Raw genomic sequence first — 25,700 nt, forward strand, 5'->3', positions numbered from 1 at the left:
GCCTGGCTTAACCTCCAGGTGGTCGTTGTCCCCCTACACAACCTTCAGTGTAAATTGTCGTCACCACACTGACCAACCAAGCACCTGTGATGCCTCCAATTTTTGAGGTTGCATCTGACTGTAATTTGTATCGTTCAGGCAGAGGAACTCTGATACCTGAGCAGTGATGCTTCCGAACAGGCTGGCTTCCTGCACTAAGGAAAATAAAGCATCTGTCACGACTTCTGAATCTTTTAAATCTTTAATTCTTCAAAATTATACTCAGAAAATTATCCTAGTGAGATGGGTCATTGTACGATTAGGCTTTATTGCTTGATTTATTGAGTACTCTGTGGTTTGACATATTTGTACTCTGCCTAATAGGAGGGAAGATGATTCTCTGTGGAGCTTCTTGCCAAGGCTAAACCAATGGTGACTTCTGGGGTTAATTTACCATGCCTCAGGCTGATTTGCTTCGAATGATTTGTGTTGGAATCTAAGAAAAACCCCAAACCTTTTGTATACTCTTTATTATTAAGTAAAGATGGTGATGACTAATTTTCAGAAAAATTCATGAACATTTGACAAACCAAATCACTATAAACTAGTTTAAGTCATATGGTGGTAAAGTAGTAAATACATAATAAAGTGGTAAAAAAAAATCCTCTAAGAAGAGATGTTTGAAAATCTCTTATCCATCTACTATCATATATTCTTGTTTGGACCAAAAGGCATTGTCATTCCTGATGAGAAACTCATGTTCTCAGTATGGGTTGACTTTTCCCCACATAACTGATGAACAAGTCACACAAGCCAAGAGAAATAGGATGTGAGGCTATGTCTTCTCCATCCATTGGATAGCAGTTCAAATATGTCCAATAAATAGTTGTTGACTTGATCAACACTGCCTGGTAACGTCAACTGTTTCCTGCTTACATAAATATTTTAAAATAAGTTTTGACTATTTTACATAAAGTTGTGTATTCAAAGGGAAAGGAAATGTTTTTATTTCTTCTCTCTAGGTCAGAAGAAAGGCAGTTTTGGATTGGATTTAATAAAAGAAACCCACTGAATGCTGGCTCTTGGGAATGGTCTGATGGAACTCCTGTAAGTCTTTCCAAACTGGATAAAAGGAGGCAGACTCAAAGCAAGTGACCCTAGAACCAGCATGGAGAACCTAGGAATAATAACCATATCTCCCATGATAAAACTGGGCCAAGAGAGCAATTTTGGAAAGATCTTGGAAGGCCTTTGCTAGCCAGATGGTTCTAAAGCCACTTTAGAATCTCATCCTGAAAAGGAATCAAAATTTCCAAAAACCACCCCCAAACCATCTCACGTGTACACAGGCCCTCGGGCAGAGAAGGAGCTGTTCTTTCAAATAACCCCAGGGTTCCTTTACCCCAGCCTCTCTCTCCCACATATGGCCCTGATGGGGGGAATAGAGGACCCTGTCTGTGTCACAATGAGAAGCAAGCAGTTTATCTCACTCTAAAAGGACAAATACGCCAGCCTTAAAGATAGCACCTTCTTCTTGGCCAGAGCAAGCTTTTCAGAAGGAAAAGAAGTTTTGCATTTTCATTCAGCCTCATCCTTGGAAACATCTGTGAAGGATACAGGGAACTCACTATTGCATTTTTTTTCTTCATGTGCAATGAGAAAGTCTCTGTTTTTTTCTCAATATGACAGAGAAAAAAAATTGATGCCATGTTCCAGATTGAAATGGGATCCAGCCTAGGGATTGTGCAAAGACATCCAGGTAGTCAACTTCACATGTGAGATGGGGACTAGCCAATACCAGCAGGGAAAGTTTAATCAGTTCCTATTAACTCAGCCATTAATATTCCAGGCACACTCCTGTGTGCTTTTAGTTCATCTGATTGTAACTTAGTGCAGTGGGCATTAGAATGATTAAGTAGTTTGTCTAAAACAACACATGGGAGAGCCAGCATTTGCACACAGGTTGTTTGATTCCAAAGCTGCAATATTATAATATCTCCCAGTTGGCAAATTATGAGCAGCCAGACTTTGAAATAGTAAAGATCAATAGAGAATTAAATAGATGGCTGCAAATTTGTGTCCAAAAGGGATATAGATATATAGATATAGATGATATAGATGGCATAGATATGGATAGATAGATAGATGTATAGATACAAACATAGATTGCTGTATGCATCTAATGGGAACAAAAATAATGATAAGGGCATGCTAGTTTAAAAAAAATAAGAACATTTCTTTTCTAATACAGCTTGTTTGGAAAGAGTGTCAGAATCAGAGTGGGAAGAGATCTTAGAGATCACTCATTCCTTCCCACCTATTTTGCTGATGAGGAAACCAAGGCCAGAAAAGGAACAGGCAAGGCAAGGTCAATTCACACCATAAATGGCAGCCACAGCACAGTTGGGTAGTTAAAGACAACATAACATTTGAAAAACAGAAGGTAATACACAGAGCTTGAGAACACTTCATTTTGTTTTAGTAAAACTCATTAGTAATAGGATAAGAATAAACAATTTGGTTAAGATTAAATGAGATGGCAGCGCCGCGGCTCACTAGGCTAATCCTCCGCCTAGCGGCGCCGGCACACCGGGTTCTAGTCCCGGTCGGGGCGCCGGATTCTGTCCCGGTTGCCCCTCTTCCAGGCCAGCTCTCTGCTGTGGCCAGGGAGTGCAGTGGAGGATGGCCCAAGTGCTTGGGCCCTGCACCCCATGGGAGACCAGGATAAGTACCTGGCTCCTGCCATCAGATCAGCGCAGTGCGCCGGCCGCAGTGTGCCGGCCGTGGCGGCCATTGGAGGGTGAACCAACGGCAAAGGAAGACCTTTCTCTCTGTCTCTCTCTCTCACTGTCCACTCTGCCTGTCCAAAAAAAAAAAAAAAAGATTAAATGAGATAAGGCCATAAAGTAGTGGACTGAGTTCCTCTCTATCCACTCTGGACAAAATGAGTTCAAACTCAAGTTATTCTCCGAACCTGAGGATATACACATTTAAGTTAGCTGAATTGTTGAACAATTATGTTCACATCTAAGGAACAGTATAATATGGCTTTCAAAGATCTTCTTTTGCGCTGGGCATTTGGTGATGTAGTTGAGATACCGATTAGGATATCCACAACTCATATTAGAGTACTTGGGCTCAAGTTCCAACTTCACTCCCAATTCTAACTTCCTGTTAATGTGTACCCTGGGAGGCAGCCGGAGATGGCTACAGTAGTTGGATCCTTGCCATCCATGTGGGAGACAGATTGAGTTCCAGGCTCCTGGTTTCTCCCTGGCACAGCCCCAGCTGTTGCAGGCATTTGGGGAGTGAGCTAGCAGATGGGAGCTAGTGCTCTCTCTCTCTCTGTCTCTCTCTGAGTTTGATTTTTAAATTAAATAATTATTTGTAAATCCTCTTTTTCTCAAAGTTTTGTTCCAATTTTATTTGTAGTCTATCCACTCTTCTGTCAGGTAATTATTAAATAGTAGGGAAAGTTGATTCTTTAATGTTGGGATGCACAAGCGAAAGGAGAGACAGGACACAGGAACTTTTATTCCAAAAAGTGCCACTGGGCCAACCCAGTGTGTTTTCTTTATTGATAAGGATTACAACAGCCTATTGTACAGTGCATGCATGTGAACATGTAACTCTAAGGTTTCTTTGTAACATGTTTAGTAAGACATATTAGTTAAGCATGTCGGGGAAAGCAGCTGCATGTCCTGTGAAGCCAACGTTCCCACAAGGGCCCAATGCTCTTCTTGTTAGTAGGTCATAAACTATCCTTAATCAGTCCTTGTGGTCACACTCTCTGTTCTAGGAAGAAAATATCTTCACTAGGAGTGCACTGGCAGAAATCTTATTCTCCACATTTCCCCCCTTTCTTGTTTTATAAATGTTTATTAGCAATATAATTTTGGCAGAAATTTTATTCTCCACACTTTAGTGCCTCTGTTTGCATGAAGTATTTGAGTTATGTGGAAAGTGAGGGATCGTTTCCTAATGAAAGGTGGCTACAGCTTAGAATTTAGTTAGCACAGACTAACAGCTTAGCATGTATGTAAAAGAATCCACATCAAAATTGTAACCAGAAAAAGAAACAACAGCGAGAGCTACAGACCAATATCTCTGATGAACATATATGCCAAAATCTTGAACAAAATACTAATTAAATCCAACAACATATTAGAAAGATCATTCACCTAAAACATATGGGATTTATCCCCAGTATGCAGGGATGGCTCAACATTCACAAATCAGTAAATGTGATACATCACATTAACAAACTGAAGAACAAAAATCATATGATTATTTCAATAGATGCAGAGAAAACATCTGATAAAATACAACATCCTTTCATGATGAAAACCTTAAGCAAATTGGGTATACAGGAACATTCCTCAACACAATCAAGGCAAATTTATATCAAATCTACAACCAGCATCTTATTGAATGGAGAAAGGTAAAAGTATTCCCACTGATACCTTGAACCAGATAAGGATGCCCACTCTCACGATTGCTATTCAATATAGTCCTGGAAGTTTTAGCAAGAGCCATTAGGCAAAAGAAGAAATCAAAGGGATACAAATAAAAAAGGAAGAATTCAAAATATCCCTATTTGCAAATGATATGGTTCTATATAAAGGGAAACCAAAAGACTCCACTAGAGACTACTGGAACTCATGAAAGATTGCTAAAGTGGCAGAATATAAAATTAACACACAAAAATAAAAAATCAAACACACAATGCCATGGCTGACAGAGAACTTCTAAGATCAATCCCATTCACAATAGCTACAAAAAAATTAAATACCTTGGAATAAATTTAACTAAGGAAGACAAAGATCTCTATGATTGAAAATTATAAAACATTAAAGAAAGAAATAGAGTAAGACACAAAAAATTGTTAAAATCTTCCATATTTGTGGAATGGAAGAATTAATGTCATCAAAATGTCCATACTACCCAAAGCAACTTATAGATTCAATGTGATACCAATCAAAATACCAACAACATTCTTCTCAGATCTAGAAAAAATTATGCTAAACTTCATATGGAAACACAAGAGACTCTAAGTAGCTAAATCAATCTTATACAACAAAAACAAAGCCAGAGGCACCACAATTCCAGATTTTTAAGGCATAAAGCAGGGCAGTTATAATCAAAACAGCCTGGTCCTGGCAAATAAATAAATAAATAAACACACACACAAACTAACATGTAGACAAATGGAACAGAATATAAACTCTAGAAATCAATCTGTGCATCTACAACCAACTCATCATTGGCAAAGGAGCTAAAATCAATTCCTGGAGAAAGGACAGTCTCTTTAACAAATGGTGCTGGGAAAACTGGATCCCTGTATGCAGAAGTATTATACAAGACCCCTACCTTTACACCTTACACAGAAATCCACTCAAAATGGATCAGGAACCTCAGTCTGTAACCTGATATCATCAGATTACTAGAGAACACTGGGGAGACTCTGCAAGATATTGGCATAGGCTAAGACTTCTCGGAGAAGACACCAGAAGCACAGGCAATCAAAGCCAAAATTGACAAATGGGATTAAGTCAAGCTGAGAAGCCTCTGCACTGCAAAAGAAAAGTTCAGCAAAGTCAAGAGGCAACCAACAGAATGGGAGAAAATATTTGCAAACTATGCAGCTGATAAAGGATTAATATCCAATATCTATAAAGAGCTCAAGAAACTGAACAGCAACAAAACAAACAATACAGTTAAGAAATGGGCAAAGGACTTGAATGGCCATTTTGCAAGATTTTCAAGAGAGGAAATTCAAGTGGCCAACAGACAGATGAAAAAATGCTCAGGATCACTAGCCATCAGGGAAATACAAATCAAAACAACAATGAGGTTTCACCTCATCCTAGTTGGAATGTCTCTCAGACAGAAATCAACAAATATGAATGCTGGTGAAGATGTAGGAAAAAAGGTATCCTAATCCATTGTTGGTGGGGATGCAAACTGGTGCAGCCACTGGGGAAGATAGTATGGAGGAGATACGTCAGAAATCTGAAAAATATATCTACCATATGACCAAGCAATCCTGGGAATTTACCCAAATGAAATTAAATCAGAATATGAAAGAATTATCTGTACCTCCATGTTCACTGCAGCTCAATTCACAATAGCTAAGATATGGAATCAATGCAGATGTTAATCAACTGATGATGGTATAAAGAAATTATAGTTTATATTTATATATACTATAGAATACTACTCAGTGATTAAAAAAAATGAAAGCCTGTCTTTTGCAACAAAATGGATGCAGCTGGAAACCATTATACTTAGGGAGATAAGCCAGTCCCAAAAAGACAGATACCATATGTTTTCCCTGATCTGTGGTAACTAATAGAGTTCCTAAACTATAATGTATAGGAGTGAAATGGACATCTTGAGATTCAGTGATTATTCACAGCCCATGTCTTGACCGTTTATTTTTCTTCCTACTATGTGTTGAAGTCTTTACTTAGTGTAAGATTAATCTTATGAGAATAGAGTAAACTGGAAATAGATCTTTGTAAAAATTAAGAGTGAGAATAGGAGAGGGAGAAGGAAGAAGGGTGGGAGCAGGGGCAGGAGGGAGGGTTGGGTAGGAAGTCTCACTATGCTCCTAAATCTGTATATATGAAATACATGAAACTTGTATTCCTTAAAGAGAATTTTTTTAAAACTCTTATTCACATCTGACACATCCCTGAATCTCTAAGAAGGTTACCCAGGATCTTCCAGCTAGACTTATCCTGTCAGTCAGAAAAACACTACAAGTTCAAAATGAAGCTTGCATCTGTTTTGTTCCTTCTGGAGGAAGAAATAGCACACTCACTTTTAAGAAAAAGCATCCTTGAAAAACAATCCTAAGTATTTATTACCTGGTTCTTCCCAAATATGGAAGAACCACTAATTGGAGTTCTGAAGCTTCCTCTGGAAGTCTATAATGGTTATGGGCAGGGCTGCTTTCTGATCTTTTGAATATTTTTGTGGGGGATCATCATTAAGGAATAATGAACTTCATCTGCTGCAGGTTATCTCTTCATTTTTAGACAATAATTATTTTGGAGAAGATACAAGAAATTGTGCTGTGTATAAGGCAAACAAAACACTGCTGCCCTTGCACTGTGGTTCCAAACGTGAATGGATATGCAAAATTCCAAGAGGTAAAAATAAGGTCTTTCCTATCTATTTGATTCCTTGTGTAGCATGCCCCCATTGAAGAGCTTCAGAGATATAAAATTTAAGTGCCCTGAACCACACAATTCCAACAACCTGCCTGATGAAGCAAATATCAATACATTAGTGAAGAGTGTGTCACAGGGAAATGAGAAATAACACCAGTGCAGTGTGCCAAGTTCATTCATTGGGAATGAAGGGATCAAGCTAACACTGAAGAATAGTTTATTATACAAATACAGTCTGGAAGATATTTCACTTTGACTTTACAAGCAACCAGGATGACTTGTAAAATGAGTACATAGAAGCACCTGGCGCAGTGTGTAGCACCAGAAGGCCCTCAAGGATTGTTCATGGCCTTTCTTCTTTAATCCAAAAGCTTTCTGGTTCCTTCTCTTCCAGTAGGAAGACTTAACCATACAATAAAAACAGCACAAAATACCTAGTTTTTTTCCCAATTATTTTTTTAAAAGGTAGAGTATAAAATAGTGTATTATAGCTAAAGTAATTCAGAGACAATTCACCTCTGAAGTAAGTTAATCAAGGTGATTTGCTTTTACTTTGCAGATGTGAGACCCAAGATTCCATCCTGGTACCAATATGGTAAGCACCATTCTTGCAGTTCCTAAATTTCTAATTATACACTATAAAAGTGCTATGAGGTACCATTATTGTGTTATTACATTCTTCCAATCAAGCCTCTTTCTCCTTATGTTCAAATTAATGGTTAAAAGTAAAAAATCAATTAATGTGTTTATTAAATATGATTGAAGACTAATATCACAATTTACCTCTATTTTCCTGATGTGATTTTAAAATATCCTTGATCTTTTAATCTTTGAAGCTTTCATGTATGAGGAAGACTAAGGACAATCAACAAATTATGTAATTATTTGTGTGTGTGTGTGTGTGTGTGTGTAGATAGAAATTTAATGTACATTTTAAAATGCCAAGTGACCAAATTACAAATTGAGATCAAACATAGCATACCTATTTAAAGTCTGCATTCTCTCTCTCAATAGTTTTGGCATCATTTGTGGTGGTGGTTTTCTTTTTTGTTCAGATGCACCCTGGCTCTTTCATCAGGATGCAGAGTACCTTTTTTATCCACATTCCTCGGAGTGGTCCTCCTTTGAGTTTGTCTGTGGCTGGCTGCGCAGTGATATTCTCACCATTCATTCTGCACATGAGCAAGAATTCATCCTCAGCAAAATAAAAGCGGTACTTAAATACAGCTCATAAGGAGAAAGTCAGAATGTAGCATATTCTTCTGTCCTGAGGAGGGGGAGGGGGATGATATTTGATGTTAGACATTGGTTTAATTTTCCTTAAAAGCCACAGATTTTCAGAATTGTTTTAGTTCCTGTTCTAGAGATAATGAGAAAATAACAGATACAGGTTTACTATGTTGCATAGTCAGTTCACTTCTCTTCATTCTGTATTAGCAACAATGGTGAGTAAATCATTTTATTTTCTGAAGTTCATTTGATCATTCCACATGTATTTACTGAGAGGCTTCTAGGGATTAGGGTTCTATCAGTGATTAAAACAGACAGAAATTCCTGCTCTCATGGACTTGACAGTCTAATCTGGGAAGAAAGACCATACTCAATACATGTAAATAGAATTATATACTATATTAAAAAAAAGTATAAATAGTCAAATGCTGTGAAGGAAAATAAAGCTCATGTGAGCATATGCAAGACTAGCAGTACCTGGATAGGGGAGTAGTTTTAAAGTTTCAAAACTTTCTTCCTTTTAAATTTGTAGATGCTCTATACAGAAATGCTAAGTAGTTTTCCATTTCAAGTTAAGATAAAGACTAGACTTAATCTTTCGAGAAACTAGGCTAATAAGTAAGGATTATTATGCAAGACCTGGGTCATGCAGTTTTTTTCATTGTATCCCTTCAATAAACATTTGTAGAGCATCAAGTACATTCCTGGCAATGTGATATTTGTTGAAAACACGAAAATGTAGGAGACATATTTTCTGCTTGTAATAAAGCTGGATATACTGATTTGAAAACATGTTGTACGTGGTAAACACATACAATTTGATCTGTCAATTTTTATTTTTATTTTTTATTTTTTTACTTTTTAAATTTTTTAATGAATGCATTTTTACATAGATACAACTTTAGGAATACAGTGGTTCTTTCCCCCATGCCCTTTACCCCGCTCCCATCCCACTTCCCATTCCCTCTCCCATCTCCTTCTTCATTATGGATCATTTTTAGTATGTCTTTATATACAGAGGACCAACTCTATGCTAATCATAGATTTCAACAATTTGCCCCCACGCCCACACACAACAGATACAGTGTGGGGAGAGAATTTGCAGTTGATTCTCATATTGCAATTCAATAGGGACACAGGTCCTACCTGGGGAGCAAGTGCACAGTGACTACTGATGTTCCTTTAACAATTAACACTCTTTTGATCTGTCAATTTTTAAAATAAAAATTGTTAATTAAGCAGTTAGAAATAATACACTCTTGTATGGTGCAGTAAATAAAAAAGGAGCCATGGACAAAGACAACCAAGAAGACCTCACTCCCAACTTTCCTCCGAAAACTTTGAAAGCAAGAAAAGCCATTTTCTTTTTCCATTGTTTAAATATATGTCATGAACTCTAAGTTCTATTATCTTTTCATAACTTTGTAAGTTGATTGTTAAAATGAAGCTCTGTCTTAAAGCATCCAAGGCTTGTAGAGAAATAAACGTCTGCACTAGCAGCTCATGGGGTTTCATCATCTTTGTATCCTTTTTCTTATTGTATCCTTTTTCTTAACCTCATTCAGCCCACAAGGTTGATGCACATGAGGGCTCCTACCACATTTTGATGGAAAAACTGAGAAACAGAGAAGTTAGGTGACAACCCCATTCTCCCACAGAGACTCAGTGGCAGAACATCCTCTAGATCCAGGATGTTTCCTACCCTCAATTCATATTCTGTTTTGCCACCCTTCCACTTCTACAAATGAAGCACTCAATTCAAAATGTATGTTCACTATCAACAAATTACACCCTAGGATATCAGAAAATACATTGTTTCTTCCGCCTGTTGCCAAACTCCTCCCCTTAGGCGGCAATGACAAGAGGACAGGTGAATGGCTGAAAACCAGTCCATCAAGGTGCAAAATATATATCCCCAAAAGAGCTGCTACTTGGCCAATGTTTGCTGTAATCATGTCAGGCACTGTGCCAAATGCTAGCATTTAATCCCATTACTCTTTCCAAAAACCTTCTGTGGGAAGTCCATTATTAGTACATTTTATAGATGAGGAAGCTAAGACTCTAAAGAGCTTGGTTACACAGTAGTTAAATGGTTGAATTTGGAGGGGAAGCCAAGCCATCTGACTCACAAGGTGATTTAAAAACTCCAAACAGTGCTAGCTATGACAGCAGAACATATGTGTTGGGAGTATGTAAGAGTACAACGCCTTCATTATATAAAGTGCTAGTTTGAAAATCCCTCCCCAAACAATGGCTGCCAACACGAACATTGAAGGACATCTTTGATCTTTCCAGCAGCACTTAGCTCTCCTCATAACCTCTGTAGATCTTCTCTTCACTTTTCCTCTCAATTTGCCTCCTTATATCTGAGGTATGGGAAGCCACTGGGGATAGCAGAGTTCATACTCCCTATAAGAGAACAGTAACTCTCTGTGGATTTAGCAGTTGGGAAGGCATAGCCAGTGACATGATCTAGCTGAGGACTATGACCTCAAATCAGACAAATCTTGTGGTGTCTTATATAGCAAAAATATTATTGAGCCTGTGACCAAGTTAATGTAGAATATCTGTCAGTGTTATAGATGAACTGCTAACTTATCTAATACCCACTGTGCTACTAAAGAAAATTATTGGAAGGTACAGAATGTGCAAACTGAGAAAGGGCAAAGGGACTATATCAATCCATACCATAACCTGGGTGGCATATAAACAATAGAATATATTTCTCACAGTTCTGGAGGTTGGAAGCCCAAGACCCAAGTGCTGGCAGATTTGGTGTCTGGTGAGGGCTCACTTCCTGGTTCAGACACAGGTGTCTTCTCCCTATGTCCTCATACAGCAGAGGGGCAAGGGAGTTTTCTAGCGTCCCTTTTATTAAGTGCACTAATCCCACTTGCAAGGATTCTACCCTATTGATCTAATCACTCCCCCTGCTCCAAAGGCCTCACTTGTCTCCTACTATATCACCTTGAGGGTTAGGATTTCAACATGTGCACTTGGGGGAAATACAAACACTCAGTCTATAGCGAGGTTAAGGGGAAAGAGCATGAATTTATAAAGAAGAAAGCTGTAGATGTCCAAGTTGTTGATTGTGCATAATTTGTGGCTACGTTGGGCACTTTCGGTTGTAGATGGTGATGGTGGTATTTATGGTGTGCATTTACAGCTCATCAGTAATACCATTATTAAGCATATCATCCTAGAGAGGGTCAGGTCAGGGGGAGGTAAGAGGAGCCAAATGTATAGAGGCCATGCCACTCACATCAATGACATGTCCATCCTGTACATGTAGGAAGACTTTTATAAAGTTAATTAAATGCTTTAAATTATATGTATTTTGTATAGCACTCTTACGAAGAGTAGTGGCCAGAATTGTGAAAAACAGGAATAACACTTAGTTGAAGTTAAGAAGAGTTAATTATGAACAAGAAATCTGGATATGGTTTTGAAAATTTAAAGTAAAAAATGTTAACAAAGTTCTCTGTTTTGGAAAAAGAATAAGTCAGTGTTTACTATCCAATTCTGAGTAATAAAAGACCATAAGGCATGATCATAGTGAATTTTTTAATACAAATGGCCTCCATTTCTGTGGGTTTCTCAGCAGATGATTGAACCAAACACAAATCAACAAAAAACTGTTTTAATGGCATCTAGTACCAAACATGTACTGATTTTTTTTCTGATTATTCCCTGAAAAATACAGTATAATGAAATTTACTTACATAGCATTTACATTGTATTATGTATTATAAGTAATATAGAGATAATTAGAAGTATACAGAGGAGTGCCTAAATGATATATGAATATTATACCATTTTATAGAAGAGATTTGAGCATCTACTGGTTTTGGTACCCATGAAACCCTGCAAATACTGAGCAAAGACTTTTTTCTTTTGGCTATCTTAGAGCAATGCTAAAAAAGTAAAAAGCCAAAGGAAAAAGGAGATGTTATAAACTACTAAACAGCCCACTTGGCTAACATCTTTTTACTATATTATACAGTATTTGCACTTGGAAATGACAATTTACCAGTGTTTTTAAATTTCATTTTAAACACTTCTAAAAATGTGCATCAAATTTGTTGGTCCTCCTCTAAAATCAAGTATTTAAAAGCCTGAAAACAACTTGGTTTTTGTCATTTTTTGAGGGAAACAATTAAAAGATGATAGGTTGTTCTTCCTTACATTGCTTAGTATTTTAATATATTGTCTACTCTGTTTTATTTCTTTCTGATAAATGTTCATCCCACATGATGCTAACTATCGTGGCTGTTTGTATATAAAAAACACAACTAATGTTATAAAGTGTACCTTCATATTGCTTTTTCTATATGAACACTTTTTTTTTTTTTTTGGATAGGCAGAGTTAGACAGTGAGAGAGAGAGAGAGAGAGAAAGGTCTTCCTTTTTCCGTTGGTTCACCCCCCAAGTGGCTGCTGCGGCCAGCGCGCTGTACCAATCCGAAGCCAGGAGCCAGGTGCTTCCTCCTGGTCTCCCATGCGGGTGCAGGGCCCAAGTACTTGGGCCATCCTCCACTGCCTTCCTGGACCACAGCAGAGAGCTGGACTGGAAGAGGAGCAACAGGAACAGAATCCGGCACCCTAACTGGGACTAGAACCCGGGTGCCGCTGCTGCAGGTGGAAGATTAGCCTATTGAGCCATGGCACCAGCCTATAGGAACACATTTTAATAAGCCTTCTATTGTGTGGCCTTATATCTAAGTTAAAATTTCAAACATTGAGTTTTCCATGGTATGCTTCAGTCTGGGTGCCTTGTGGCCTGTGCCATGAAGTTCTGTGAATATTGCAACAGGTTGGTGTGTGCTGTGTGGAAGATTACCTCACCATAATTGAGGTTGTAATAAATCTGCCACTTAAGTTGCAGTAGTTGTAATTTGTCTTTAGCAGTCCTTAATTGGGGCAGTGAACAGTCAGGCCACGATTTCCACTACTGTTGCATGTAAGATCTCTTTACATTGAATGAAATTGCTATGGTTCTCCCACTGAGTTCACAGTCGGTCTCAATGGACCCGTTCCAAAGCCTGACAACAGAAATCTAAATTTAGCATGTAAGAACATGTCCATGAAACAACACCTCAGGGATCCAAAATTACAGTTCTTCCATACTGTTTTATTTTCAAATTGCTGATATGGCTGACAGCCACGCTGTTTAAGGCACAAAAATACCTGTGTATAAATTAGGGTGTTAGAGAGCTATTAGATTCTGCTGTGTAATGCCTGAAACTCATACAGGAAAATAATGTATCTTAAAATGTATTCTCAGGTCTTATAGAAGAAATGAAAGTACAAGCTGAAATTTATAATGCCTCCAAATTAACAAATCTTTAGCATAGAATAATTGTTACATTTTAACACAGACACACATGCAGAGTACACACATCATAAAATATATTGATTTAGAGGAGAGGTCTTAAAGAAACTTACTTCCCCTTCTTCTTTTATAGTTAAAGAGAACACTTCAATTTCCTGGGTCATAAGGCCAATATTACATCCGCTCTCATTCCTGTATGTAGAGGTGTGCACGCATACATACATGTTTTTGTTTTTCAAGTTTATATTTTATTGTACCTAGATCTGAATGATTAATTATTGTTTAAGATTAGTGAAATACATAAAGGATAGTTTTCCATTCATCAAACCCTGGGAATTCTGAGGTGTTCTTTAGTCTCATATTATGTCTGTCTATTTGAATGCTGTTCAAAGCTTAACAAAGTGATGGCTAAAATTCAGAATCTTTACACACTCCTCAGGTCTTTGTACATTAGATAGTGGTTCAAATAGTTGTGACATGCGCAGTGAACTTCCATAAATAACTGAGAGGATAAGTGCCAGACTGTTTAATCAGAAGGGAATCTGGGGTGGGCATGCAGCACAGTGAGTGAAGCAGCCATTCTGAGTGACCACATCCTGAATCAAAGTGCCTGGGCTGGAACTGCACCTCTGCTTCCAACCCAGCTTCCTGCGGGAACTCGTGGGAAGCAGCAGTTGAGAGCTCAAGTATGTGAGTCCCTGTGACCCACACAAGAGGCCAGGATGGAGTTTCTGGCTCCTGGCGTTGTCTGGTCCAGGCTGCGCTGTTGCAGACATTTGGAAAGTGAACCTACAAATGGAAGCTTTCTCTGTGTCTTTGTCTTTGTCTCTGTCTTTGTCTCTGTTTCTGTCTCTCTCTCTCCTTCTCTCTGTTTCTCCCCCTCTACCTCCTCCACTTTTCAAATAAATAAAAACTGAATAAACATTTTTTAAAAGGAATCCATCTTCTATTTTACTTTTCAATTGTTTTAGAGAAATTACTTTTCAAATTCTATGAACCTAAAAATTAGTTCCAGTGTTTGATTCCAATTTTCCTTCCAAATGAGGAGGGAATATTTTACAATAACAAAGCATTAGGCTTTCACAACATGCTAGGCCTTAGTTACTCTTCCTTAGGAAATCAGGTAAAATACTGAAGAATAGAAAGTTATTTGCAGCAACTCCTTTAATCTTAGTAGTGAAAAAGGAAAACAAGTAGAATAAATGCTGACATTTTATTTTCTTTAATAGCTCTCTAAGTATGGTGCAAATTGGTGGATTGGACTTCAGGAAGAAACAGCCAATGATGAACTGCGGTATGAACCTGGATTAATTTGCATTCAATATTGTTTGTAGGTTTTATTTGCAAAATGACTTCACAAGATTTTAGTCATCATTTTGTTAAGTAGCCTTCAAAATTCTCTTTAACTTATAAATGTTCATTTCCCTAACCAAAGATATGTGTATTTTTAAGTCTACACCAAGGAAATCATCTCTACAATCTATGCTTAATCAAATGATGACCTCCAAATCTTTTCCCTCCACTTTATTTATGCATTTATTTATTTTTGTAATAAGAATATTGAAATTAAATCCACTTTCTAAGTTTTTAAGTATACAATATTGTTAATTTTATTGCTATTCTATTCTATGCATAAGGGTTTTTTATTTTATGTGAGGTTTTAGTCCGTGTATACATTGTGTTATGTCCAATCAGAGTAATTATATGTATCTTTTCAAACATTTCATATTTCTTTATAATGAAAACATCCAAATCTTATCTTCTACTTTGTTTTTTAATGAGTATTTTTTAATTCAATAAAATAGTGTGCCTTCACCCCAAGGATCAGAACTCCAGGAATGGTGTTGGAGATTGAACATACAGAATGAGAGAAGACCTTAAAATATTTTGTATTCCCACAGCTGGAGAGATGGAACACCAGTCATTTACCAGAACTGGGACAAAGAAAGAGATAGATCCATGAATAATCAGAGCCAGAGATGCGCCTTCATTTCTTCCATAACAGGTTATTTCATTTATCCATTTGGGGTTTATCATACACACCACTAACTCTGAGGAGGCTTGACGTCTCCCTTTCATTGCATCAGTTCTGTGAGAAGGTTCCATTTTTTTCACTTTTCAGTTGACTGTGTTGTGTCAATATTATTAGTTTAAGGCTTGAGGATGGCCATCCTTCTGTTTAATGCATGCATTTATGTTCCTGAAACTAATTTAGATCTGGATAATTCCTTCTTCATGAACCAAAACAGCACCAAAGTAAGCCTATGGAAAAAAATGCCTGGGTGGGCCCGGCACTGTGGCGTAGTGGATAAAGCTGCTGCCTGCAGTGCCAACATCACATAGGAGCACCCCTTGAGTCCCAGCTGTTCCATTTCCAATCCAGCTCTCTGCTAACGGCCTGGGAAAGCAGTAGAAGATGGCTTACGTCCTTAGGCCTCTGCACCTGCATGGGAGACCCAGAAGAAGCTCCTGGCTCCAGCCATTGTAGCATTCTGGGGTGTGAACCAGCAGATGGAAGACCTCTTTTTCTCTCTCTCTCTCTCTCCCTCTCTCTCTTCCACCCCTCTTCCTCCCTCTCTCTCTCTCTGCCTCTGCCTCTCCGTAACTCTGCCTTTCAAATAAATTAATAAATCTTAAAAAACAACAAAAAAAGAAAAATATACCTGGAAAATACTATTCTCTATGAAATTTCAGTATGCACTTATTTTTTAAATTTTTTCCTAGTATCTAACTTATAATTAGCTGGATAAAATTTATTTCATTTTCCCATTTAATATTCTTACTCAGTTTGGCATTCTTTTTAATACTTGGCATTAATTGTTGCTTGCCTTAGAACAGCAGCTCTTTGCAAATTGGGTTTAGAAGCATATTTAGGTTGAAGTCCAGTCAGTACAGTGTTGTTTGAGTGGCCCATTTATGCTCACCTCTTTCTAATCAATAAAAGGTAATGCTAGCCTTACTCTGACAGATTCTTAACCAATGTGTGCCCCAAGTCAGGAGAGGGATAAATATGGGAAGCTATCCATGGTCCCTCTGTAGCAAGTTACAAAAGGAAAGACCATGTACTTAATCAGCTTGCTTTTGCCAGCAGGTGTCACAACAGCCTGCGGAAATGGCTGTTTTGAGAGTGCAGGAGAATCTGCATTGAAATTGGATTCCAGCCCCTCTTTCAAATCCAATATCTTTTTAGTTCATATTCATGATACTAGAAAACTGAATCTACTCTTGCAATTTCCATGCACCCTGCCCTGTTCTGGAATTTATGACTTGGATACTAATGAAATACATTCTGTAATTGTAAGCCTAAAACTAGAGCTTTCCTAAATTTAAAAAAAAAATACAAAAGATTGGCTTTAAGAGGCTAAGGACTTGAGGATATATTTTACTCAAGGCATGACTATATGTGAATCTGTTTCATTTAACCATTATTATTGAGAAATACCACTTTCTTAGAAGTTACAGAGTTAATTCTTTTCAAAGATTTATTTAATTTATTTGAGAGGCAATGTTACAGAGAGAGGGGGAGAGACAGAGAAAGAGGTCTTCCATCTGCTGGTTTACTCCCCAAATGGCCACAGTGGCTGGAGCTGAGCTGATCTGAAGCCAAGAGCCAGGAGCTTCTTCCGGGTGTCCCACATGGGTGCCAGGGTCTAAGTACTTGGGCCATCTCCCACTACATTCCAAGGCTGTAGGCAGAGAGCTGGACTGGAAGAGGAGCAGCCAAAACATGAACCAGTACTCATATGGGATCGTGCCACAGGCAGAGGCTTAACCTACTAAGCCACAGCCCTGGCCCCATAGAGTTAATTTGTCTAAATTACATTTTCTGAAGAATTAAGGTATGGAAATGATCTTTTTTTTTGTGTGTGTGTGTGTGTGTGATCATCTATTTAGAATCTTTTCTCCCCTTTCTCTATGTATATTGAGACAACGGTGACTCCATGGTCAGTAAAGTTTGGTTGAGTTTCTAGATGTAAAAAAATAAACATGAAAAAACCAGAGCAGCTTTAAAAATAGTGGCCCATAGAGAATGCCTACAAAGAGTCACCATTGTTTCTAAACTTCTCCCACCCCATTTTCTCCTCTAGGACTCTGGGACAGAGAAGAGTGTTCAGTTTCTATGCCCAGTATTTGTAAGAGAAAAACATTTTGGGTCATAGAGAAAGAGAAAGATACTCCAAAGCAACACGGAACATGCCCTAAAGGATGGCTATATTTTGACTATAAGGTAAACTCCTTTTCAAACTGTTGCTTATATTTATCTCTCATAGATGTTCATTTTGGAAAGTAATCAAAAAGTGGGAATGGCTTTTAGAAAAAGTATGAGTTGTTCATAGGACCTGAAATTTTTTTGTTAGAATTTTCCAGTTAGGAACCAACCTTTGGGAAAAAAAACTTTTTATCAAAAATGCCTTGACACCACCTCTCATTTGTACATACAGTTTTTACCACTGGCACAGTCATTCATTGTACTAGATGAATGTTACACTAGGTATGTGTGGTCATGTGGGGGGGGGGTGTAGGTGGGGACTGGAGGAGAAAGAGAGAGGGAGAGAAAAGGAGAGAGAGAGAGAGAGAGAGAGTATATGCATGTTTGGCAATGTACCCAGCTCTGCTCCCAAATGAACTGTAAACTCCAGAGGGCCAGACTCCATCTTCTTTTGGGTCTTCCCTGCCTGCAACTCTGCCGACCTGCACGCTGGCAGACTAATGACTTAGCTGGGTCAGTGTCATCTTGAACCTCACAAAGCTGGTTCTTCCATGCAGACAGCAGGGATGTTGTAAACCAGTATTATTAATTATGACTCTACTTCTAGTAAGGCCTAGACTTTTTCCCCACTCTTTATGTTTCATAATAAAATATCATTATAGGCCACAGTAGAAGTAATTAGAATGTATCCCAAATTATAATTGCTTAACTCCTAGAGAATTAAAAAGCTCAGATTGTGTCTTAATTTCCTAGACTAGTATGAAATTGTTCTTCAATTATTGGCAGGCTATTTTCGATCTAAATGTTCAGTTATGCTGGCAGGGCATTCTCTCCTTCTTTGAAATCTTTCTCCCATTGTCAACTTGTGAAATGAAGTCACTTGGATTGAGCACCTTCCATGTGGCACTGATTTTTTAAAATTTTTACTTGTAGTAAAATACACATAGCATAGGATATACCATCTTAAATGGTTTAGGTATAAAGTCCATCAGTGTTAAATACTTTCCCAGTAAATCTCTGAACCCTTTTCAGCTTGCAAAACTGAAAACTCCATAATTACAGCATGGAACAAGAGCTGTTTGTTCTTCTCCCTCTCCTGCCCCCCAGCTCCAGGCAAACACTGTTCTGTCCCTATGAATTTGACTACTCAGATAATTCCTGTAACGGGAATCATACAGTATATAGCGTTTTGTAACTGCTTTATTTCACTTGACACAACGTCCTCAAGGTTCATCCATGTTGTAGCATGTAGCAGGATTTCCCTCCTTTTAAGACTGAATGACATTTCATTTTATATATTTGCCACATTTTGTTTATCCATTCATCTATCAATGGACATTTTGGTTGCTTCTACCTCTTAGCTGATTTTGCTGAGTGATTTTTTTTTTTTTTTTTTGCCAGGCAGAGTTAGACAGTGAGAGAGAGGGAGAGGGAGAGAGAGAGGAAGAGAGAGAGACAGAGAGAGAGTTATAGACAGCGAGAGACAGACAGAGAGAAAGGTCTTCCTTCATTTGGTTCACTCCCCTAATGGCTGCTAGGAGCCGGGTACTTCTCCCAGTCTCCCATGCAGGTGCAGGGACCCAAGCACTTGGACCATCTTCCTCTGCCCTCCCAGGCCACAGCAGAGAGCTGGACTGGAAGAGGAGCAACCGGGACTAGTACCCAATGCCCCAACCGGGACTAGAACCCTGGCTGCCGGCGGCACAGGCAGAACATTAGCCAAGTGAGCCATGGCGCCGGCCGCTGAGTGATTTCATATCTATTTCTTATTTCATTGAATTTTTATATATATAGAATTATCCCGATTTTGTAGAGTAGAAGATCGAGTCTAATAAAATTGTATGAATTTTATGGAAGTTCATAGTAAGTATCAGGTTGAGAAGCAACATCATGTTTCCTATCCCAAAATCTGTCATCTTGTCTCCTCTACACATGCCACTTCATAGAACTTAGGGATTGCTACTCTGAAATGACAAATAGAACAACACTGAGATACTACCACACATCTATTAGAACAGCCAAAATCTGGAACACTGACACCAATTTGGTTGATTGATGGAGGGTAGCAAAAGATACAGCTACTGTGGAAGACAGTTTGAGAGCTTCTTACAAAACTAAACATACTCTTAACATACAATCCAACATTCACACTCCTTGGTGTCTATCCAAAAAAGTTGGAAACTCATGTCCTCATGAAAACCTGCACAAGGATGTTTAGACCAGCTTTATTCATAATTGCCCAAACCTGGAAGCAACCAAGATAGCCTTTAGTAGGTGAGTGGATAAACAATGGCACCTCAGATAGTGAAATATTATTCAATGCTAAAAATAATTCAGCTGTCAAGCTATGAAAAGACATGCAGCAAATTTATATGCATATAAACAAGTGAAAGAAGCCATTCTGAAAATGCTATAATACTGTACAAATCCAGCTTTATGACATTCTGGTAAAGGCAAAACTATGGAGACAGTTACAAGATCAGTGGTTGCCAGGGGATGGAGGAGAGAGAGTGACAAGAAGAACACAGAGGTAGCAAAAACACTGTTATGGGTACGACAAAGAGGGACACATGTATGCTTGACCAAACTCATAGAATGTACAACACCAAGCTTGAGCCCTAATGTAAATCATGGTCAAACTGGGTGATTATGATGCGTTAATGTAACAAATTTATCGATCTGGTAGGAAGTGTTGCTAACGGAAGAAACTATGAATGTGTGGGGCAGAAAGTATATAGGAAATACCGTTCCTTCCCCTAAAATTTCCCTTAAAAAATAGTCTTAGATAATAAAACTCAAGAATTGCCACACTTAGTCCCATGATATGGTCAGCCTGGTGGCTGTGTAAGATACTGTCCAGAATAATATGATTCCTTGAAACTTTACTATAGTATTGAGATACATGATTTTAAATAGTTAATATTTCCCACTTCCCATTTTCTCAAACTACAAAATCTTTCTACCAGCTGAAAATTAATTTGACACCTCAGTATCAGAAACTTGTAGCTAATACTCAACAAAACTTTGAATACTGCCTTTTATTTAAACCTTTGACAATTAGTTTTTAAAGCTTCTTCATTGTAGTAAATATATACAAAATATGTCACTTTAACCATTATAACACATACAAGTAGGTGGCATTAATTATACGCACAACGTTACACACTCATCATTTTTACTGATATTTCCTAAACTTTTTCATTATCCCAAACAGAAACTCTGTAACCATTAAAAAAACTTCCTATTCCCCCTCTCCAGGTTCTAGTAACTTCTAATTTATTTTCCATCTCTATGAAGGCACCTATTCTAGATGTTTCATATAAAGAGAGAAGAAAATGAGTATTGTTCTTCTCTCTGGCCTCTCACATTTAGCATGATTTCAAGGTTCATCCATGTTTTAGAATTATCAAAACTCCATTCATTTTCATAACAAAATAATCCTCAATTATATATGTTTATTCTTTCATTTCTTGATGGACACTTGGGTAGTTTCCATCTTCTGACTATTGTGAATAAAATGCTGCAATGAACATTGACGTAAATCTCGATTAGAGTCTCTGTCTTCAGTTCTTTGGGGGAAAATATCTAGGAGTAGAATTGCTGGATCATATGATAATTCTATGTTTCACTTTTTGAGGAATTGACAAATGATTTTACACACAACAAAACTGCTTTACAATCCTACCAGCAGCATATGAGGGCTTCAGTGTATCAGAGAAAGGGTTGTCTCTGTTCACCCCTCCCCTATGTTGAATCTCAATATCCAACACAGTTACATGAATGAATGAATAAACTGTGTGTTTGAAACCTCAGATAGTACCAAACCCTAACTATAGTATGCTTTTCCCTATATATGTGCTTATGATAATGTTTAGTTTATAATTTAGCACAGTAAGAGATTAGCAACAAAAACTAATAATAAAATTGAATAGTTATACTAATATACTGTCATAAAAGTTATGTTAAGGTGCTTGCGTCTTCCTTTTTTTTTTTTTTTTTTATTTTTTGACAGGCAGAATGGACAGTGAGAGAAAGGTCTTCCCTTGCCGTTGGTTCACCCTCCAATGGCCGCCGCAGCCAGCGCGCTGCGGCCGGCGCACCACGCTGATCCGATGGCAGGAGCCAGGAGCCAGGTGCTTCTCCTGGTCTCCCATGGGGTGCAGGGCCCAAGCACCCGGGCCATCCTCCACTGCACTCCCTGGCCACAGCAGAGAGCTGGCCTGGAAGAGGGGCAACCGGGACAGAATCCGGCGCCCCAAGCGGGACTAGAACCTGGTGTGCCGGCGCCGCTAGGCGGAGGATTAGCCTTGTGAGCCGCGGCACCGGCTCGCTTCTTCCTCTTTCAAAACATCTCATTGCACTGTAATCACCCTTCCTACTGGCTAAAAAACAAACTGCTGCAAATCAAAGCCAGATGAGGAGGGCTCATTCTAATGGATTCATCAGGTTATTAGAAAAGTTGGCAACAGAAAGGTCAATGGCTGAGAGGAGCAGCGAACCCTGAGCGGATGGTTTTCCTCCACTAGCACATAAAGCTACAGAAGGAAAAGCAGGAGATAAAAACCAAAGACCTAATTTCACAATTCTCAATGAGTTTCAATATTATGTCCCATTACATTTTGCTCCCTCTTTATTAATTTCCTAGTACTAATTTTTATAGTTATTTCTAAGCAAAACAAATTAACCTTTTAAGAGTTTTAAAATCCAAGTAGGGGCCAGTGCTGTAGTGGGTAAAGCCACTGCCTATGGTGCCGGAATCCCATGTGGGTGCCAGTTCAAATCCTGGCTGCTCCACTTCCAGTCCAGCTCTCTGTTATGTCCTGGGAAAACAGTAGAAGATAGCCCAAGCCCTTGAGCCTCTGCACCTGCACGGGAGACTCCTGGCTTCAGATTGGCCCAGCTCTGGCGTTGCAGCCATTTGGAGAGTGGACCATCAGATGAAAGACCTCTCTCTGTCTCTGCTTTTGCCTCTCTGTAACTCTGTCCTTCAAATGAATAAATAAATCTTTTTTTTTAAAAAATCCAAGGATATGTCAAAGCTAAACCTATTTCCTTAGGTCTCATAAATAATTTTCTCCATGCTTGATGATAGGGAAGAGGCTTGACCATGGTTTTCTCAAGGAATACCAAGTCTTCTAAGATATTTGTCCTAGCAGACCTGTGGAAGACAGTCTCTGGGCTTGTGTGCATGTGTATGTGATTAACACTCGAGCTTCCACTTACAAAGTTTTATTCAAGAACTTGATTGAATGCCACTGGCGGCCTTGCACCATCTGGTTTGGAATTATCCAACATTTTATTTTATGCACAACATAACTTTTCCTAAAAAACTCTTCTGTTTGGAATTTAGTCTGATCTTAGCACTGTATTCATCCATTCATTAAACTATGTTGAAAACTGAGAATTCAGTGGTGGGAGAAAATGGACACAATCCTTTCCTTTTTGGAACTTATAGACTTAGCTTACAGACTTTGGAGCTTACAGGAGAGCAAACAGCAGTAAATCAGTCAGGAAAATAACCACACAACTTAAAACTGTGATGTATGAGATAAAGAAAAAAATCATACAATTCTGTAAAAGTGTGTTAACAGGAGGACCTTGATTTAGATGGTGAGAAGGGCTGGGATCATTAAAAGTAGGGGAGCAGCATGTGCTAAAGTCTGTTTTGAGAAGTAATAATGATATTTAAGAAACTAAAGGAAGCATGGAGAGTCAGAATAATGAAAAGTAAGACAAAAGAAGCTAGAATGGTATCATGGTAGAGTTTCTGGTTTTTATCCTAAGAGCAATGGAAAACCCATGATGGGTTTTAAGGTGAAGAGTGACATGACCAGCCGGCACCGTGGTTCACTTGGCTAATCCTCTGCCTGCGGCACCGGCACCCCGGGTTCTAGTCCCGATTGGGGCGCTGGATTCTATCCTGGTTGCCCCTCTTCCAGTCCAGCTCTCTGCTGTGGCCCAGAAAGGCAGTGGAGGATGACCCAAGTGCTTGGGCCCTGCACCCGCATGGGAGACTGGAAGGAAGTACCCGGCTCCTGGCTTCAGATCTGCGTAGTGCCAGCCCTAGCGGCCATTAGGGGAGTTAACCAATGGAAGAAAGACCTTTCTCTCTGTCTCTCTCTCACTGTCTATAACTCTCTCTCTGTCTCTCTCTCTCTCTGTGTCTTTCTCTCTCTCTCTCTGTCTAACGCTGCCTGGCAAAAAATAAAAAAAAGAAAGAAAAAGAAAAAGAGTGACATGACCATGACCAAATTTTGAAAAGCATCACTCTAATTTTGGTTTTAAGAACATATTGAGGCTGGCGCTGCGGCTCACTAGGCTAATCCTCTGCCTGCGGTGCCAGCACCCCGGGGTTCTTGTCCTGGTTGGGGTGCCGTATTCTGTCCCGGTTGCTCCTCTTCCAGTCCAGCTCTCTGCTGTGGCCTGGAAAGGCAGTGGAGGATGGCCCAAGTGCTTGGGCCCTGCACCTGCATGGGAGACCAGGGGGAAGCACCTGCTCCTGGCTTCGGATTGGTGTAGTGCGCCGGCCGTAGCAGCCATTTGGGGGGGTGAACCAATGGAAGGAAGACCTTTCTCTCTGTCTCTCTCTCTCTCACTAACTCTGTCAAAAAAAAAAAAAATATTGAAGGAAGGCAAGGGTGAGAGCTGTTAGGAATCTATTACAGCAGTCAAGGAAGAGATTAGTGACTTGGACTAAGATGGTAGTGGCAGAGAACTTGGGGCAGTGGTCTAGGGGGAGTAAGGAGGTGCTCTTTGAGAAATTGGATGTCCAGATGGTGGAGCTGCAAGGTGGACAGAGTAGAAGGGTGAGGTTGCCTCCCAGGTTTCAGGCTTGTGTCACTGTGTGCTGATGGTGGCCATTCAATATCCGGAGAATTCTGGGAAAGGACTAAGCTTGAAGGGAAGATCATGAAACCTACTTTCAAGTGTAGACCTAGAAATGACAAGAGGAATTTTATATTCAAAGCTTGTTTGGAGTACAGTAGGCCTCCTTAATTCACAGTAATAATTAGAGATGCATTATACTTAATCACATTTTGTAAATTACTAAGTAAATAAGCAAGTTAAAATTAAGGATGCTATACTTCATCTTGCTAACTTCGCTTTAATTATTAATGACACCATTTAAGAGTGTGTTTGTAAACATGTGATATTTTTAGAAACAATGTAGTTGTAAAAATGGCAGTCCACACTTTCATCTTGTCAAGCTAGTAAGTCTTGGCTGAGGCAAACATGTTGCAAGAGCAGGAGACAGAGTGTTTTTCTGGGTTTATTGAGGTAGCTGAACCAATAAGGTTCATTGGTATTTATGAATGGTTCATTAGTGTGACTATCTGAACACAAGGTGAATTCACATTAAATGATAAGACTTCCTAATAATTAGTATGCACCACTCTTTGGAGTTTGTAATTAGAGAAAAAAGGCAAAATGAAAAGAATTAGATAAAAGGATAGTTGTTATAAAATTAAACTCCTTTAAAGCCAATTTGGTTTCTTTGTGAAACAAACAAGGCAAAGAGGACCAGACAAATGGAAAATGTTATTTCCTTTCTTACTTGGTAACTCTACTTCAAGCTATATCAGGGTTTCTGGTTTTCACGCTACGAGCAATTGAAAACCCCCAGAGGGTTCAACTAAAGAACATTATGAGCAGGACTGAGTTTTGAACAGACTTACTTCAGCACTATTAATAGCTGGATAATTCTTTGCTGTGGGGACATGATCTGACCTGTACAGCATAAAACGTTCAATAGCATCCCTGGTCTTTATTTG

At 38.8% G+C, this 25,700-nt stretch overlaps 1 protein-coding gene and 1 long non-coding RNA gene across 5 annotated transcripts in view; one reads left to right on the forward strand and one right to left on the reverse strand.

Annotated features, from left to right (window-relative positions):
- Positions 1-25,700, forward strand: part of PLA2R1 (phospholipase A2 receptor 1) — a 127,531-nt gene that overhangs the window by 81,359 nt on the left and 20,472 nt on the right. For all 4 annotated transcript variants that reach the window (XR_016230703.1, XR_011387005.2, XM_051847968.3 and 1 more), the window contains 7 exon segments: positions 1,002-1,086; positions 7,004-7,136; positions 7,717-7,752; positions 8,213-8,370; positions 14,948-15,012; positions 15,620-15,723; positions 17,807-17,946. Coding sequence is in view for 2 of the 4 variants with exons in the window: in XM_051847968.3 (XP_051703928.3) it covers positions 1,002-1,086; positions 7,004-7,136; positions 7,717-7,752; positions 8,213-8,370; positions 14,948-15,012; positions 15,620-15,723; positions 17,807-17,946 (721 nt within the window). In the remaining 2 variants the exon portion in view is untranslated.
- The window catches only part of LOC149127404 (uncharacterized), an 84,888-nt gene continuing 67,475 nt past the window's right edge, over positions 8,288-25,700 (reverse strand). The window contains exon 3 of the long non-coding RNA XR_016230852.1: positions 8,288-8,424. This is a non-coding gene — a long non-coding RNA (uncharacterized LOC149127404). The remainder of the gene's footprint in view (positions 8,425-25,700) is intronic.

Source organism: Oryctolagus cuniculus, chromosome 3, assembly GCF_051225735.1.
Source record: "Oryctolagus cuniculus isolate XC-2025 breed Fujian yellow rabbit chromosome 3, ASM5122573v1, whole genome shotgun sequence".
Classification (NCBI taxonomy): Eukaryota; Metazoa; Chordata; class Mammalia; order Lagomorpha; family Leporidae; genus Oryctolagus; species Oryctolagus cuniculus.